We start from the raw sequence: 20,050 nt of genomic DNA on the forward strand, positions 1-20,050 counted from the left end.
TCTTATTCAAAACAAGTTTTGATTGAGGTAGATGCCAGCCTGGAGGCAATATTATACCTTACTGACTTCTGTAACAGAAGTTCCTTCTAATTTATGTTGCACATAAATTCCACACACATTTATGCATGTGGAAAGAAAAAGGCTGAAAGAATTTGAGTGGGATCTGAGCATAGAAATCTGTTAGTGTGGTGCTTACAGAAGTGAGATCTTGGTAAATATAAAAGAAAAAGATTTTCTGCTGTTCTGAGAGTTACATTAGTCATTCAATACTAAGCACATAGCCCATATTTGGATAGACAATCCGCAGTTAAAATTTAATGGAAGTTACCAAATGACAATTTATTAGAATGGAGTGAAGGCACTGGTGTTTCTATTTGAGATTAAAGTTTTGGGGATGCTGAGATACAAAACCTCATCAGATTTAAGAAAAGAAATGCTAAAATTCTAACCCACACTCAGCAAGCAGTAAAAGGATTGATTATTTGTAATGACTGTTTTATGCAAATGAGGGATGCTTTTAGATGCAAATATTGTTTAATTAATGTATTTGCACACAAAAAATACAATTGTTTTACCATTTCCTTATAATTAGTCTACCAACACTGAAGTTGCATCAACTTTTTCCTTGCAGCAAAATTATGGTGCAAAGTGCATTCCAGTACAAGACCGTGGCTTTCTTGTGCAGGTAGGATGTCATATCTTACCCATTTACAAAACACTGTGGAACATGAGCTGACTGTTAATTATTTTTAAGCAGATGTTATTACTCTCATTTTCATTGTTCTCAGACTATTGAATTTGCTGAGCAGCGGATACCAGTGTTGAATGAATACTGTGTAGTTTGTGATGAACCCCATGTGTTTCAGAATGGCCCTATGCTGAGGGTAAGTAAGTGGTGTGCTTGCTGGGATATACAATGCTTTTTCTAATGCCTTAAATAGCAATGGACCATACAAACCTGTTACAAAACTATTGAACTATTTCAGATGTGTTTCATCCTAGTATCCTTTTAAGATGCAAAAATATAATACATATAAACAAGATTTTGCTGTAAATTTGAAAAAAAAAATATTGCAAGCAAGGGAGAAGGAAATCAGGCTTGTATAATACTACAGAAATATAAAGGAGGGATGTATTTCACTGGACGTTATTGTGCTAGAGTAGTTGCAACTGGATAAGATAGAGGAATTGTGTTAGAGTGCTTTCCTGGTCTTCTGTCACTCTTTTAAAAGCTTAGGGTGACTTCAGTCCTTAAGCTCTTATCAGGCTGCTGCCAGGGTATTCAGATACACTGGTGTTAATGCCACAATGCTGTGAAGTTCTACTGACCCTCTTTTGCTCATGGGCCACTGGAATGAGCCATCCTCCATAATGTGATGAAAAAGGCGGTAGAAGAAGATGGTCTGTGAAGTGTCTGTTTGAGCAGTGACCTAGTCAGGGGTACTGTTGTGGTTCGGTACTCCCAAAGTCTGGCCAGTTAGGCAGCTCTTCCTTCCTTTCATTGATGTATAACTGGGAACCAGGGATTTTGCTTGCTGAACAATTGTACCATCTCATGCTGTTGGTGAATGCATACAGTGAAAAAGACTAAAATTCGTCATGAGACACACTCTGCCTGGAACTACTGGATCAGTGCAGCTTCATAAAAGGGTATATTAGGAGAATAAAATTCTTACTTTAGGACTGATCTTGCAGTTTAGAATCCTTATTTCACCTGTTCAGACTCCTGTGGAAACCTGAGTAACCTTAAAAGATTAAAGCTGTGGAAAACTGTTTAATACCATTGCATGAATGCTCCGATACCTCATCTTCCAGTTTCTCCAGTGTAGTGAGTATGTGTAGTGAGCATCTACACATAAGTTGAAGCAGACATCACCTATGATAGTTCCATGGAAGTAAATTCAGGAAGGTTACTGCTTACATGGTAGCAGAAGTCACGTCAGCATCATCCCCCGTGACACTCAGTGGCACCACAGTCAGGCATTCTGACTGCAGGCAGGGTATGCAAATAGGCTGCTAACAGGATTTGCAAAAGCATCTGCATATTCAGTTAACACCATTCTAAGTCATGGTCAAACATCTGTAATTATGAACATCCTATCAGGTGGTTTTTTTGCCTCTTCAAGCTCATATTTATCTTTTAAAAACATGGTTTTATGCCAGGTTTATCATCAACGTCATTTTAGCTGTCTATTTGAGAGTTTGTCACTGCTTCAAAACAGAAGAGGGTTAAATTCATCAGTGCCTTTGCAAGCAGCATAACTTAGCAAGCTTTGCAAAAATGAAAGGATGTCCTTATATAACCCAGAGAGGAGATAGCGGGAAGAAATCTAGCATGCTCTGTGTATGCTTGAATGACTCAATAAGCAATATAGAGCCATTAATGAGTTTGCAGTTTTGTAGAAGGTGAGAAAGGATCTCGGTTTGAATTGAGCATGAGCTTGCCAAAGGGTCTTAAGGAAGTTTATGCTTCACTCTACTGAGAACTCTGGCAGAGGCAGCCAAAAGTAGTCAATTGTAGGGTTTATTTACATGCTTCAGCTGCACACACACATACATATATATATATATATATATATAAAAAATATATATAAAAGGAATAAAGAATGACCCAACTGAAAGAGTAGTTTATGTTTAATACTGCTGCAATGGCACATCTCAGAAAAACAGTACTTTATTAAGCAGAATGCAGGAATCTTTCATGTCAGGCAAGGCTACATGCTATCTAGCTTTACGTCGCCTAATGAATCCCGTATGTGGTATCTCTGGCCTTCATAAAGACCTTCAGAGTTCTCATACTTTTGATACCACTGTAACTTCACCAGATTTCTTAACGATCAGAACCTTGCTACGGTCTGCTTATATTTTTAGATTCTGTGTCTAGATCCCGTTTTCTACAGATACCCATCTTTCAAAGGCATTACTTAGATTGTAGTTGGTTGTATCAAAGAGATGCTACAGACTAAAGAGCTCTGGATGTTTCACCAGTCTTTTCCTTTAAAGAACAGTTCCTCCACACAGATGCACACAGGGTCATGTCTGGGTGTGTGTATCCTTACTGATGAGTTTCCCTTCTACCTTTTGGACCTTTTTTCCTATAGGAAAGAAGGTATATGAAAGCATAGCAAAGTTATTGCTTGAGAAGTTATTTTAAAACATCTTTAGCCTTGATTTTCTAGTATTTAATGGAGTTTTACACAATTGAAAAGAAGCCAGTAAGGAATTTGATTCTGTAATCCTCTAGTATGTCAGCTTGACACCTTTCTTAAACTATAGTGTAGGTTAATTGATTGTCTTGAAATGCAGTTTAAAAAATTCAACAATTGCCATCACACAATGCTTACATCCTTTTAATACTGTAAACTCTCTTTCTAAGAAGAAAAAGTATTATTTAACCTCTTGCATAACATAGACCATACTATTTCATGCAGTTATTCCTAACAGTGATCTGAATCCTACATATTTTACTCTTCATAGAAGGATTAAGAAATAGCTTTGAAATCATTAGCAAGGGTTGGGACTGCAGCCTTTACATCCAAACACCTCCATTATCTCATGTAAAGAATCACAGTGCATCCTCCTGCAAGGCGACCTGTGCTGCACCACTCTCAGGAGCTCTGTCGTCAGTCTTTTCTGAAGTAGCTCTTTGCTCAGCTTTGAAAAACACCGGAAAGTGCAAGGTCAGACACAGGTTTTGTGCTGAGAGACAGAGAAGGCAGACCTGGTAAACCTACTGAAAACAGTAAGTCTGCTCATTTGAAATGTTAGCCTCTTGTTACTGTCTTTGAATTTGCTCTCAACAGAGAAGATGTTTAAACGAGACATGGACTATTATTTGTTTGTAATTAATGGCTGGATTTGAATTGTTTCAAAAATATGCTTTGAAATGCTTTTTTTCTGACACTTTCAAATAGTTTGTATATCATACACGTATGTGTTAAAATAGTTAAATAGATTATCCTGATTTCTGTCAAGCTACCATGTTAGACTAAATATTAGAAGTAAACTTAAAAAATTTTAACAACTTCCACAAAGCCCATTCTGAAGTACTGAGATATTCTCCCATGGGACATATGTCTCCAGTGAAAAGCCCCTGAAACTGCAGCTTGTTTCATGCACGATCTTTCATTGGCTTTTGAAAATCTCCAAGGATGGAGACACCACAACCTCTCTGGGCAACCTGTTCTAATGCTTGATAAAGCTTTAGAGACAGCTAATTTTAGCTTTGTCTAAAATTTTAGGTAAAGTTTAGATAAAGCAAGTCCTGTATGAGAGAATAAAAGCACTAACTGACCTCCAAAGGTATTTTTCAACCATATGATTTGAATCACCTAGCTAAAAAATATATTTTCCAAAGCAGATATAATAATGTACTAAAGAAACTTCAGCATTATTTGGTTCTATATTAGAAGGCTATTAACTTTTTTTTTAATACCATATGAAATTCTTCCTGTTACTCTAGAGTGGGTAATAATATTGTAGGGAAGGACTAAGTTGCATTTTAATAATGCAGCAGTTTTGCTACTATAATAGTAGAGAGATATCTTGTTTTAGGAATTCAGCATGTACTTTTATTACAAATATTTAAATATAATGAGATCATGAGTCATTAACAAAAGTGGTTATTATATTTAAAGATCTGATTAAAAGAAGTATGATAAAATATATTATCATGTATTACCATATTCAAAGGCTGGAAAGCAAATGTCACTACTCTCTTCAAGAAAGGCAAGAAGCAACTACAGGCTGATCACCCTCACCTCGATCCCGGGGAAGGTGGTGAAATAACTAATCCTGGAAACCATTTCCAGGCACATTAAAGACGAGAAAATCATCAGGAGCAGTCAGCATGGCTTCACCAATGGGAAATCATGCTTGACCAACTTGATAAACTTCTATGATGAAGTGACTGATCCAGGAGATGAGGGGAAAGCAGTGGATATTGTCTACCTGGACTTCAGCAAGGCCTTTGACACTGTGTCTCGTAAGATCCTCATAGACAAACTGTTGATGTATGGGCTGGATGAGGAGATAGTGAGATAGGCTGAAAAGTCGCTGAATGGCTGCACCCAGAGAGTGATGATCAGTAGCACAAAATCTAGTTGGAAGCCAGTAGCTAGTAGTGTACCCCGGGGATCAATACTGGCTACAGTCCTGTTTTATGTCTTCATTAATCGTCTGGATGGTGGAACAGAGTATACCCTCAGCAAGTTTGCAAATGATACAAAACTGGGAGAAGTGGGTGATACTCCAGAGTCATGGGGTGCCATTCAGAGGGACCTCAACAGGCTGGACAAATGGTCTGGCAGGACTCTCATGCATTTCAAAAAGGAGAAGTGCAAAGTCCTGCATCTAGGGAGGAACAGCTCCACGCACCACTATATTCTGGGGACCACCCAGCTGGAAAGCAGCTTGCCAGAAAAGGACTTGGAGATCCTGGTGGACAGCAAGCTGAACATGAGCCAGCAATGTGCTCTTGTGGAAAGGAAGGTTAACGTTATCCTGCGCTGCATTAAACAATAGAATTGCCAGCAGGTGGGGGAAGGTGATCCTTCCCTTCTACCCAGCACTGGTGAGGTCACAGCTGGAGTACTGTGTCCAGTTCTGGGCTCCCCCATACAAGAGAGAGATGGAGCTACTGGAGAGAGTCCAGTGAAGGGCCACGAAGATGATTAAGGGACTGGAGCATCTCACATAGGAGGAAAGGCTGAGAGACCTGGAACTGTTCAGCCTGGAAAAGAGAAAGTGGGATCTTACTAATGTCTCTAAGTACCTACAGGGAGGATGCAAAGAGGTTGGAGACAGGCTGTTTTCAGTGGTATCCAGTGACAGAACAAGAGGCAATGAGCACAAACTGAAACATTGGAGGTTCCACTGGAACATCAGGAAACACTTTTCTACCTTTTTCAACTTTTCTGAGGGTACTGAGCATGGGAGCAGGTTATGCAGAGAGATTGTGGAGTTTACATCCATGGAGATACGCAAAAGCCGTCTGGACACGATCCTGGACAGCTGTCTCCAGGAGAGCATACTTGAGCAGGCATGTTGGACCACGTGATCTCTGGAGATCCCTTCCAACCTCAATCATTCTGTAATTCTTTGATCATATTCAGCTTTTACATAGTATAATTTGTGTGGGTAATATCTATCTTACTGTCTATGCCTTCCTGAATGCCTCATTTACAAATACTGAAGCCATTGGTAAAACAGCATCATTGAATGAATTTTAAAGGCCTGTGAGACAATTATACAGGATTTAAAAAAATGCAGAATATATTTAATAAGATGATAAAAAACTCCTCTCTGTATCAATAATTTTTCTTTCAGTCAAGAAGTCTCTTTAGAGTGCCATCTTGTGTTGAAACCTCAGGCTGAGGTCTCTTTAGAACAAACTATGAAATAGTATAAACTCAGCAAAACTAAATATTGAAGCTAATTACTCTGAAATTTGTAGTCTGGTACAGACATCTCTGCTGTTTAAAGTTTTGTCCATAAAATATGAATGGTGAAGTACCCTAAAACAATGTTTGAAATATCTGTTATTTGTATTTAGCTCTAAAAATAAATAGTCTGGTAATTCTGATATATCTGTTCTTATATTAGTAATCTTACATTTTAAGAACATTTTTCATCCCAAAGTGCTCAGTTATGATTTATTCATTATGGGTGAAGTCTTGGCCTCAGTGAGTTCCTGTTGACTTGAAGAGGTCTTAGATTTCTCTGTCCTTTGAATAGAAGATTCTTAGCCACCACTGAAACACAGTAGCATTGATGTTCCAGAAACAGTACACCGCTTAGGGTTGGGAGGTTTTGGGAGAAGAATAAACATCATTGTGGAGAAAAGTGGAGGTGTACAAATATGTTTAGCTAGACTGGAGTTTAGCCAAGATGCTTGTGGAATTCCAAGGTTCTTGTGGAATAACACCGTGGTCATTCTTATCATTACTGCACAACATAGTGTGCATTTTTTTTATGAAAAAAAGCCTCTCCAGTTACAACCAGTACTTTAGTAGAATGGATTTCAATCACTTTTTTTTTTTTTACTGAGAGACTAAAATGGCTGCAGTATAGCTTTTCCTGTTGGTAAGAATTTATCAAAGTGCCCCTTGCCCAGCTAGTACTCCATAATACCATCTATTGTACCTATTTGCCATCTATTTATATATCTGGGAAGTAAAAATATTTTTTTAAAAGTGTATAAGCCATCCAAAAATGCAAAAAAAAATGAAAAACAGAAAATAAAATCTGGATCAGCCAAAACAAAACCAAGGAGAACAAGTGATATTTCATACTCAGCCTCAGTCTACTTTCATCTTTCTACAGGTTGTATCTGATTAGCACTGTGGAATCTCCCATGTCCTTCAGCAGCATGTTCCAAGTATCACATGAATATTGCGAGAATATTCAGAGAGTTTACCTTACAGATTTATAGTAAGATACAGTATTAAATAAATTATTCCTGCTCTCTGGCAGCGTGTATATATGTATAGAGCTTATAGTAGCTTGACTTCATTGAGCTGATAGTACAGAATAGACAGAATAGATTATTTCAATTGAGAGAAACCTACAATGATCATCTAGTCCAACTGCCTGACCAATGCAGGGCTGACCACAAGTGAAAGTGTGTTGTTAAGCACATTGTCCAAATGCCTCTGGAACACTGACAGGCTTGGGGCATTGACCACCTCTCCAGGAAGCCTGTTCCAGTGTTTGACCACCCTCTCAGTAAAGAAATGCTTCCCAATTTCCAGTCTAAACCTTCCTGGCACAGCTTTGACCCATTTCCATGCGTCCTGTCACAGAGAGAAGAGCTCAGCACCTCCCTCCCCACGTCCCCTCCTCAGGAAGCTGCAGAGAGCAATGGGGTCACCCCTCAGCCTCCTTTTCTCCAAACTAGACCAGCCCTAAGTCCTTAGCCACTCCTCATAGGACATGCCTTCCAGCCCTTTCTCCAGCTGTGTTGCCCTCCTCTGGACGCACTCAAGGCCCTTCACATCCTTCTGAAACTGGGGGCCCAGGACTGCACGCAGCTCTCAAGGTGAGGCTGCACCAACGCTGAATACAGCAGGATAATCGCCTCTTTTGACCGGCTGCTTATGCCGTGTTTGATGCACCCCGGGATGCGGTTTGCCCTCTTGGTTGCTGGGGCACACTGCTGGCTCCTGTCGAGGCTGTTGTCAACCAGCACCCCCAGATGCCTTTCTGCAGGGCTGCTCTCCAGCCCCTCCTCTCCCAAATTATACTTGTGGCCAGCATTACTCCATCCTAGGTGCAGAATGCAGCATTCTGACTTGCTAAATTTCATGCCATTGATCATAGCCCAATGCTCCACTCTATCTGGATCCTTCTGCAAGGCCTCCTGTCCCTCAAGAGAGACAACAGCACCAGCCACAGAACTGGCCCTAGAATTGAACCCTGAGGAGGACCGCTGGTGACTGGTCACCAGCCAGATGTAGCCCCATTCACTACAACCCTTTGAGCTCTGCCCTTCAGCCAGTTCTTCACCCAGCGCACCATGAACCTCACACATCCTACAGTTGCACAACTTGTCAAGAAGAATGGATGTTGTAAGGGGGAGTATTAAAAGCCTTACTAAAATGCAGAAAAACTACACGCACTGCCTTCCCTTCATCCACTAGGTGGGAGCCCTTTATGTCTATCAACATCTGCAGGGTGGCTGTCAGGAGGATGGAGCCAGTCTGTTGTCAGTAGTGCCCAGTGACAGGACGAGGGGCAATGGACACAAACTACAGCACAGGAAGTTCCACCTCAACATGAGGGAAAACTTCTTTACTGTGAGGGTGATGGAGCACTGGAACAGGCTGCCCAGAGAGGCTGTGGAGTCTCCTTCTCTGGAGACCTTCCAAACCCAACAGGATGCGTTCCTGTGCAACCTGTCCTAAGTGACAGTTAGGTGATTAGGTTAGACCAGATCATCTTCAGAGGTCCCTTCCAACCCCTACCATTCTGTGATTCTGTGATTCTGTGATCTTATCACAGAAGGATGTCAAATGAGTTCAACAGGACTTTCCCTTTCGAACCCATGTTGACTGATGCTCTTTAAATAGCTTTCAATAGTACACAGTATAATTTTCTCCATAATTTTTCATTTGAAAATTCAGTACACAGGTGTACTTCTTCGTAATTACGTCATTTGAAAGCAATTCCTAAATGAGTGTAAGTGGGTAAATATTTAATTTGAATAAGTTTATTTTTGAACATATGTTTTAGTATAAAGGCAAAACCTGTCAATAAAGGTTATTAAAATACAAAGCTGAATTTTATTTTTAATAAATCGCAGAGTTTTTAATCCATTATGAGCTAGTGCTGGATGCTTCACTCAGAAGTGTAAACCATGGCAGAGTAGGCAGATGTGCATTAAACTTGCCATTCAAAATAATATTTATCATTAATAATTAAAAATTTACTAAACTCTGAAGCTTGGTGAACCTTGTATTGTAGTTAAGCATAATTCTGCATGATTTCAGAAATTATTTAAGTAAATGCAGAAATGATACAGTTTGGACTCAAATCTTCACATTGTAATTCTGTGGGAGTGTGTTCTAAGATACACGTTACCTAAAACTTCTTATTTTATCAATTTTTAATTGAATTGACCTTTCTGTTATACTCTAGGAAACATAGAAGTCTTAAAATCATAAACATGCTTTGCTCTAGTCCTCTTACAGAGAATGAGAATTTTAAATACAGCGTCTAAGCAGCAGTGGTAGAAGTGCCTCATCAGTGCCTGCCTTCCAGGTACCACTTTCACCCTGTGTGTTAGATCTGCAGGTGTAACTGAGGTTTCTGTAGCATTTGTTAATTCATCTGAAAGCATGGCTTACAGATGTAAGCTATGAGAGAGCCGGAAGAGAGCCTTTCCTACAGTTCTCTATTTCAGAATTAGTATTGTTATTCTTACTGCTCCAGTTATAACTGATCTTTAGGTAATATGGATTCAGGTGGCAATTGGCAACCAATCTTCTTTTACCTTTTCTTACAAATATAGCTAAGACATATCTAAAAATCCATAACTGACACAAACCATGAAATAAACCTTAAAAACTTGAAAACTCACTTGCAGAAGAGACCTTTACCTACAAGACTCCTTTCCTCTCTCTCTCCCCTTCTCTTCCTTGCTCTTTTGCACTCTTTTTTCCTTCTGTTTCTTTCTTCCTTCCTTCGTTCCTCCCTCACTCCCTCCCTCGTTCCCTCCCTTCCTCTCTCTTTCTCTCTGTATCTGTCTATCAACATTTTCAATATTACTGCTGCTGTGTTACATCCTCATCCTTCTGGTGAGTGTAATGAAGAGAAAGAGATAAGTTCCTCCTATGGAAAAACTAACAATTACCCTGGTTGAAAGTAGGAAACAGAACAGAGATTTGAAGTTACATGTCATCTCCATGCCTGTTGCTTTCATTATGAGACTTGAGATGGTTGATAATGGTTTCATCTTTACTACTTGTTACATTTGCTGTAAGTCAGGCTATGAGCCTTCCCTGAGCTTCTCCATTTAGATCAAGAGTTTTTAGGTGTGTCAGTCATGCTGCAGCCTCTTTAGTGCCTGTATGACATCCATCAGGATACAAGACAGGGAGGCACATTGCTCTTTTGAGCACAGCCACAGCATACATTGGAAAGTAACAAGATAGATCAATATCAGCTATGAAAGTTTAAGATTTTTTGAATTGAAAGAACGTCTGGAAAATATTTTGAGTAGTGTATCAGTCCAGGAACCAGAATATGTCATAGTTCCTATGTGGCTTGCCTGTCTGCCATTCACAGTCACTGCTCTAAGTGACACTTGCATTGTAACATGCAGAAACTCTGATTGAGCCTTTTTTCATCGCAGCAGCAGCTGGGTGGGTGCTACTGAACACGCAAAGAATGGAGGTGGTTAAAGGAAAATTCTGAAAACCTCAAAAGCTCAAAAAAATGATTTCTGCTTCTGTCAGTGCCTTCTGCACCCAAGCATTTGCAGTCTCAGCCTAACTGGCCGGCTCTTATTTTCTTCTGGCTTTTCCCCACTGGAATAATTATCCTTCTAAATAGTTTTTCAGTACCAATGATCTTCACTTAGCTAACAGTTTTGTGGAAGTGAATGGATTTATGTTAATTTTCTCCTTTAAAGTGAAAAATGAAGTCTATGAGACCACTAGCAGCTGCTGCTGTTGAAGGGGAGTTACAGCTGCCCTCTACAGGTAGTGGAGAACAAAGTTGCCCGCCTAGTCAGCTCTGCATGCCTTCAAGGTGATGGTTGGAATCTGTAAAATTCTGCATGCACCTAATATGAGGTTCACGTTCAGAAATATATACCTAAGTGTATAAGCCCTATTTTGTCGTGTATTTTCCCTTTGAAAACAACAGAAACTAGTACTCTAATAGAAGTTGGATATTCTGTACCTTTGTGGATATGGATCCACATCAGTAAGAATGTGTCTATACTTTCATGGTTGTACACAAAAGTTCTTTAAAAGTTCAGCTTGCTGAATAGTACGTGTACTTGAACCAAAATAAGAGTATCCAAAAATGACATTGGAACAATGGAGCTTTTAAAAATGTGCTAGTGGTGGTGTTCTTGTTTGTTTACTGTGGATAGGGTCATTTCTCACATGTATGAAATGAAGTCAGAACAAGTTCCTGTCCCAAGGGCTCACATCCTATTACAAGAGAAGAGACAAGTGGATGCCATAAAGGGAAACACACTGGCAGTATGCAAAACATTATCAGACATGTAAGAGCAGACTTGAATCCCAATTTTCCCATAAAGCTTGTGAATTTCTTTAAGCTCTGTCTTCTAGAATTGGCTTATTAACTCAGTTTTCATATGTTTTCATTGGTTCTAGTTACAGACAAGACCAAAATATGGAAATGTGACACTGAATAGATAACTCACCATCATGTGACAAAAGTGCTCCAAATGTTTGCTTCTTAATTGTAAGCCAATCTTTTAATTTTGGAGGGAAAGAAAGTAGTTTAAATAGTTGAACCTAACTAATGACTGGAGTACAGGACAGTGAAATACACCAATGTTTCTTGGAACACCCTACTTACATGTGCAGAAAATTTAAGTTAAAAGCATCTGATTTGTTTAAATTTCAGAAACAGGATCCAAAAGTGCTCTTAAAATGGGTGGAGCTTGCGTTAGAAGGCATCCAGGGTGTATATATGAAGGCAGGTTATTGAAGTGTCCATATAGCTACAGGTTATTTTCCCCATTAGACTGCAGAGCCAAACTATTCCATGGGCATAAAGGTTCATCATATACATAAAATCAAAAGAATTGTATAGACCCCAACAGTAATGTCTGTTCCTCTTCAGAGCTCAAATTTTGCCATCTTGCTTTTCATCATATCTACAATTCTCCAGCCATAAGGTCTTAGCTCCAGTGTCCACCTGAGAGGAAAAGGGCCCTTCAAATGTCAGACATAAATACCATGACCATTTTCCTAACTTCCCTCTTCCAGATGCTCAGACATTTCTGGGATCATACAGAGGGTGGGGAAAAAAAAAAGCAAAGATGGCAAATCCTGTGTTCCCTTTTCCATCTTTAAGTCTCAGGATGACTTACTTTGTTGAGGTAGTGAAGAAAATATCAAAAATAAGTATTGTTTTAACACTTTCCCTCATGGCAAGCATGGCTAAGCTTAGATTGCTCTGCTATACACAGGAAGCCTGTGTATGTTGGTGATTATGATAGCCAAGGTGGTAGTGCCACCATGCTTCCCCAATTAAGCAAATCATTTAGCCACCTTCTAAATGTGGACAACCTAAGAATAATGACAATAATAAATACTTTTTGTCTAGCGTGCCATGGCACAGTAAATTGGATCATGTTAGGCTTCGTCTGCTGCCTAATGCAATGTAACATAGCAGATAAAATAAATCAAATGGGTGACACTCTATTAGACTTGAAAGATGATAGCTCTTGTAAAGCAAGTGATGTGAGAATATGTCAATGCAGTAGATTTCAGGTGTTTATTGAAGTCTTGAATCTTTGAAACCCAGCAAATGCATATTTTAAGGGCTATGAAACAAGTGACTGCAAATACAGCAGTATGCTTATTACTGACAAAGCTGTTGCCTGAAACAGAAATCAGCTAAATATTAAGTTTTCTTTGCGTGCTCAATTCATTTTTTCATTTCTGCAAGTGCTTCCTAGTGACACTGGCTTGAACTTCAAAGTATACCATTACAAATTCTTTAGTGATTATCATGGTAAAAATTATCAGAATTTTTAGTTACAAAAGTTCAGTAGTGCCTACCAAATACCATTTTAAGTTTTACTGAACTAGGATTTAATAATATGGATTCAAAGAAGTAGAATCCAAAAAATATTTTTTATTGTTTTCAACATTGTAATTAAAGGTTCTGTTTATTGAGGTCAATTTTAAGGAAGGTTTTAATTTGTGTTTCTTTCTTGTATTTCTTTCAGCTTCATTTTGAATGCTTATAAAAATTCACTGTGTGATTCATTACTTCAGCCTTTAAAAAGTTGATCTGCTGATTATCTTTCAATAAATAAACAGGGTGTTGCTGTAAGGGTTGTAACCAGTTAGGAAGCCTATGAAGTCATGCTTATTCTTTTTACTTAAAGCTGTGTTCTTTTTTGTTTCTGCTTTGTTTGCTTTATGAAGGCAGAATACTCAAGTCTCACTCAACATGAAGTTTAAATAAGTTACTTTATTTGATCATTGTCATGGCATTGTGAATTACATTTTTCAAAAGTATAGGCAAAAAACTAGTTCAACAGCAAGTTTTTTAATTATTTTTTGATATCTGAAAAAAAAGTGGAAGTTACTTAATTTATTAAATTAAATATAAATAAATTAATAAATTAAATAATGTGACCTTCCCAAATACAGTGTTTATTCTATAAAAATGTAGTACCTTTTCTTAAAGTTTACAAATAAACTGTTAAATTAGTTAAAAATTAAATTGAATGTAGCTTCTTCAAGAAATTTGTCTTCTAGATGAGTTTTTTATATATGTTCTCAACGCACAATAATAATCTGTGAAGAATAAATCTGCATTTGTGAAGGAGGTGTGCCCCCATTTGTTTCTGGATTTGTTCTCCATTAACTTTAATTATGTAGGAATTTTTCAGAGTTTGACAGGATAGTGGTAAGGACATTTGGGTACTATGACTGTAATTTTGGGTTTGTAATCTGTTTGGATTTCTTTTAAGTTTAGCCACTGTGTGTACTTACGAGTTTTAGAGTTCTTCACACTTGTTCTTCAGATTATTAAAATGATTCTCTAATGCATCTTCCTCAATAATTGACATGTATTCATAATTTGAAATTCTTGTCACAGTTAATATCTGAAAAAAAAATTAACGGAAAAGTGTTTAGGTTTTGTTGTAGGTATTTATTACATGATAAAACCAAGAAGCCAAAACTAGAACAAAAATACAATTAACTTTCTTTCTCTATGTAGCCCACAGTTTGTGAACGAGAGCTCTGCGTATTTGCTTTCCAAACATTAGGAGTGATGAATGAAGCTGCTGATGAAATTGCAACTGGGGCTCAGGTAAAATTATCTAATGCTTATCTTGCTTGTCTGATTTTCTATAGTATACTTAGTTTTGACTTGTATTCCCCATGTGAGTACGGTTTGGTAAGTATTATTTATTTGTCCACTCTTATAGCTGTAAATACACTGTTTTATGCGTGGCATTTTCAAACGGTACTAATGAGGTGCTTCCATTGTTTTGCTTCCATGTAATTAGAGTAACCCTGTTTTCTTGTTCTGTTGTATTCAATTAGGTCACCTGGGTTGTTACTAAAGGCAGCCATTGTCATTTGGAGATAATTCCCATTTATTTTCACCTAATGAGCCATTACTACTCTCATGCAATTAATAAGCTACTTCCTGTTCATGGTGTTGGGATGCAGCTATCCACTGAGCATCTGTTGTTTTGATCATTAAATAACAGTGGGAAAGTCCTTACTGATGTGGGTACATAGTTTTTTTTCTCTATTCTTAAGGATCAGGAATTTAATAAAAGCTTGCTTTCTGACTCTAAGTTCAGTTATTAATGTAGTTATAACCATATCATTGTTTTCTTTCATAATTTCGTATGTGCCTTAAAATGAAGTATTTTAAACTATGTTAACAAATCACCATTTAAACTTAGATTACAGAAAATTCAAAAGTTAAAATGTCTTATCTTTAAGATCCTTTTAAGATCTTAAGTTAAAACTTTACATATCTTATGGAAAAGTGCATTGCGCACTGATTTCCTAGACATAGGTCACTCACTCTGCATTTACGTAGTAAGCAACATGGGTTTTTTGGAAGAGCCAAACGTTCAGTTCAGTTAACTAACTAGCAGCAGTGAGTCTAGCCACTGAAAAGAAACTTTTTGGCTAAGTGCCTGAATACCACCTGTGGGCATATCCTGAAAGGAAGAAGCTTGCAGCAGTGTACACCAGCTTCTTCACTTGAGAATATGGTTGCAGGATCTTAACATCAGCTCTTCATCTGATGTTTGAAGACCATTAGATGGCTATAATTGCAACATATAGCATACCAAACATTGGGATACCTGTGTAAGCTTGTGAGAAATGGAGAGAGGTGTCCTGATGAAGCCCCACTTCTTCCTCAGCCTAAAGTCCTCTGAAGACCTCAGCTATGTGTTTCTGGGGAGCTGGAGTTTATTTTTGGGAGTTGGAAGGGACATTGTGCTGGTTTTGGCAGAGACCTTTAAAGCTCATCTAGTCCTTTAAAAGTCATCTAGTCCAAACCTCCTGCAATGAGCAGGGACATCTTCAACTAGATCAGGTTGCTCAGAGCCCTGTCCAACGTCACCTTGAATGTTTACAGGAATGGGGCATCTACCACCTCTTGAGGCCACCTCTGTCAGTGTTTCACCACCTCATTGTACAAAATTTCTTCTTACATCTAGTTTAAAGCTCCCTCTTTTAATTTGAAACCATTCCCACTTGTCCTATTGCAACACGCCTTGCTGAAATGTCTGCCCCATCTTTCTTCTAAGTCCCTTTTAAGTACTGGAAGGCTGCCATAAGGTGTCCCTGGAGCCTTCTCTTCTTCAGGATCAACAGCCCCAACTCTCTCAGCCAGTGCTTGTAGGAGAGGTGTTCCATCCCTCTGTCATTGTTGTGGCCCTCCTCTGGACCCACTCCAACAGGCCTGTGTCTTTGCTATGCTGAGGGCTCCAGAGCTGGACACAGTACTTCAGATTGGGTGTCACCATAGCAGAGCAGAGGAGCAGAATCACCTCCCTCGACCTGCTGGACACGCTTCTTTGGATCCAGCCCAGCATATGGTTGGCCTTCTCGGCTGCAAGCACACATTGCTGGCTCATGTGCAGTTTTTCATCCACCAGTACTCCCAAGTTCTTCTCGGTAGGGCTGCTCTCAATCCCTTCATCCCCCAGTCTGTATTAATACCAGGGGTTGCCCTAACCTGGGTAGGTGCAGGACCCTGCCCTTGGCCTTGTTGAACCTCATGAAGTTGACACAGGCCCATTCCTCAAGCTTGTCCATTTCCCTCTGGATGGCATCCTGTTTCTCAGGCATGTCAATCACACCACTCAGATTGGTGTCATCTGCAATCTTAGTGAGGGTGCACTCTATCCCACTGTCTGTGTCATTGATGAAGATATTAAAGAGTACTGGTCCCACCACGGACCCCTGAGGGACACCACTCACCACCATCTCCATCTGGATGTTGAGCCATTGACCACTACTGTCTGGATATGACCATCCAACCAGTTCCTCATCCACTCAACAGTCCACACACCAAATCCATACCTGTCCAATGTAGAGAGAAGGATGTTGCAGGGGACCATGTCAAAGGCCTTACAGAAGTCCAGATAGCTGACATCTGTAGCTTTTCCCTTGTCCACTGATGCGGTCACTCCATCAGAGAAGGCCACTAGGTTGGATTCTCCTAACTTCTAGGAGGATCTCCTCCATGAGCTTCCCAGGCACAGGGGAGAAGCTGACAGAGCAGTACTTCCCAGGGTCCTCCCTGCTACCATGTTTAAAAAATGGGTGCAATGTTTCCCTTTCTACAGCCACCAGGGACTTCACCTGACTGCAATGACTTCAAATATCATGGAGAGTGGCTTGGAAACTACATCAGCCAACTCTCTCAGGACTCAGGGATGCATCTCATCAGTTCCATAGACTTGTGTATGTTCAGGTTCCTCAGGTGGTCTCAAACCTGGTCTTCCCTTACAGTGGGAGGGAATTTTCTCCTCCAGACCACGTCTTGCAGTCCATCCACTTGAGAGGTGTGGGAAGAGACACTGCCAGTGAAGCTTGAAGCAAAGAAGTCATTGAGTACCTCAGACTTCTCCTCATCCATTGTTACTAGTTTGCCAGTCTTGCTCACTGGGGGTGTACGCTTTCCTTGACCTTCTTTTTCTGGCTGATATACCTGAAGACCTTCTTATTATTCTTTGCATCCCTTGCCAAGTTCAGCTCCATCTGTACCTTGGCCTTCCTGACCCCATCCCTACACAGCCGGGCAGCATTCCCGTACTCTTCCCAAGATACCTGTCCTTGCTTCCATTGCCTGTGCATTTCCTTCCTGCCCTTGAGTTTGACCAGCAGGTCTCCACTTGGCCATACTGGTCGCTTGCTTTCCTTTCCTAATTTCTTACACCTGGGGATCGAGAGCTCTTGCGCTCTATGGAAAGCGTCCTTAAAGATCTGCCAGCTCTGTTCTGCTCCCTTGTCCCTGAGGGCAGTTTCCCAAAGTGCCCTATTGACTAACTCCCTCAAGAGCTGGAAGCTTGCTTACCTAAAATTAGAGAAAAACTGAGTAGGTACAAACATACATGCACATTGTACATTAGGTACAAAGAAGTAGCTCTCAATTATCTTTTTTAATACAGCTGACTGGAGAGGTGGTCCTGGTTAGCTCTCGCTTTGTGTTATATATAGGTATCACTGTTGCAGGCATGTGCAGAGCTTGCTCTAGATGTCTAGAGCACCTCTACATCTATAGAGCTTTGCTGTAGAGTACTGAAGTGATTACAACCCTAACAATGCTTAAAGGAGTTAGATAAGAGGTGTTGTCAATTGTCCCATTAGACCTAGGTGACTAAATTTTGCTAAGTTCTACTCCAGCCATAGTGTTGCACCTAGCTCACTACATCTGATCTGGTTGCACTCCCATCCCTGTTTGCAGAAAGAATTCAGCACTTCTAGGATTTGATTAATCTCAGCTATTTTTGACATTTGGTTTAGGATAGCATGAATCACAGCATAGACTATCAGCACAGTGGTTATTTCTTCCATTGATTATAAGGAGACCCTAGGCTGACTACTAAGAGGTAGGTGTTCACATTGTGAATCTCTACATTTTTTTGGACTAATCTTCTTCCAAATCATTTTGTGTAGTGAAGGAGCCTAAATGTAGGTTCCCATTATTAGAAACCACATCCTGTTTTTTTCTGCTGTGCTTTCAACTAGTTTCCTAAGGTTTACACCCCTACTTTGTCACTCTCAATATTCTGATGGCTCCTCCTTAATAAGTGATTGTACTTTCTATAACTTTCAAGACTGAACTCACCTTGCGTTATTTTAGTCACGTAGTCAAAATGCCTGCAAATTAAATACCTGATTTGTTGATAGTTCAGACTCTCTGTAGAGAGTCTCTGGAGAGAGGCACTGTCTGAGACTGATGTCATGAGAGGGAATTGTCATCAGCAAGTGTCGTCTTTCCCCTTGAAAATATTTTAGTCCTTACTTATGAATATCAGTACCTACTGTTAAGGAGGAGGAGTACAGGCCCAGCTGTAAGGACATTTACTAGATCCACAGCACTTCCTATTACCAAGGAATGCATATGCAAGTTTGTATTATAATGTTTGTATTAGACTTGCTTCCAATTTTAAGTTGCTCTGTGTTCCATCAGCTCAAAACAATTAGGGGTTTAACTAAACCTAATCTATGCACGTCAGAATAATATGCAGGTATCATGGTGAGAAACAATATAGGAGTCAACAGCTGGTTTAAAGGAAGGCTTTGGGATGGTGTTCTGTGGAGAACTGTGCCAATTTTAAGACAAAGTCCCATCATGCAAATCATAAAGCGAGACAACTTTGAGTCACTCTATTAAGAGATCTGGGGACTCAAACAACTCTTCTCTGGTAGTCTTTAGCAAATGGACGCTAAGAAGTGCTTCTAAGAAGCAGGGTGTGTGAACTCTGACTCAATTTCATAGTAATACATTTACACAGTTGCAGGCCTGTTGCCTGACCTGGCTGTGTATGCACACTCCTGGTCAACTTTGCAAATGCCAATGCAGATGCCCTATTTTGAAACATTCATCACATTTACAGGTATTACAAACTGGAAAATAATCACAGCACCATGGAGGAAGATATTATTGTTTAAATAACCTCATTCTTCAATATATGTGAGATATTTAGTAGCTGGAACCAACAAAATATTTTTAAACCGGCGGAGAAAATTGTCCATTCATGCTAAAGGAGCAGAGGAGTAGAATGGTAACAGTATGACTCACCACAGTGCAGTTCCTTTTCCCTTTCATCATGATTCTTATTTTCATTCTGCTTCTCTAAAGGACCATTGGGGTTTTTTCCTCCAAATGATCAGATACAATGGCAGATTTATAAAACCTACTGGAACCGCTTGAGCTGTGAGATGAGATCTGGTCCGAGTGGAATTGTGGGAGGAACCAGGGATGCCTGCAAAGTACAACTCATCTCAGCTTTTCCTTTCTTTCATGGAAAAGTCTGTTTTCACACAGGAATGTTTTCAGAAGGCACAGAAGAAACGGGGAAATGAGCTGATCTGCACCTACATTTTTATGTAGCAACTTTGGATTTCATTATGATCTAGATTTAGGTTTCACAACTACCAGAAAACTGCATTCTTTCTGGTTTGTGATTGCTGTATTCTATTTTTAACCTTTGAATTGAGAATTTTGGAGCAATTACACAGAAATCTGTTGTATATTTGCCTATGTGCACATATGTGACTACATGCCTGTGTACACATTACATGCATGATCTTATGGTGAAACCTTGGAAATCATAGATATTCAA

The 20,050-nt window shown here is 39.5% G+C and overlaps 1 protein-coding gene across 2 annotated transcripts in view; it reads left to right on the forward strand.

Moving 5' to 3' along the window:
• PARP8 (poly(ADP-ribose) polymerase family member 8) overlaps positions 1-20,050 on the forward strand; it is a gene marked incomplete at its 3' end in the record, with an annotated part of 120,929 nt that overhangs the window by 80,987 nt on the left and 19,892 nt on the right. For both annotated transcript variants that reach the window (XM_082013440.1, XM_082013441.1), the window contains exons 13-15: positions 632-685; positions 789-884; positions 14,440-14,532. In XM_082013440.1, the coding sequence (XP_081869566.1) occupies positions 632-685; positions 789-884; positions 14,440-14,532 (243 nt within the window). The remainder of the gene's footprint in view (positions 1-631; positions 686-788; positions 885-14,439; positions 14,533-20,050) is intronic.

The sequence above is a fragment of the Phaethon aethereus genome (genome assembly GCF_964289735.1).
Source record: "Phaethon aethereus genome assembly, chromosome: Z".
NCBI classification, from domain to species: Eukaryota; Metazoa; Chordata; class Aves; order Phaethontiformes; family Phaethontidae; genus Phaethon; species Phaethon aethereus.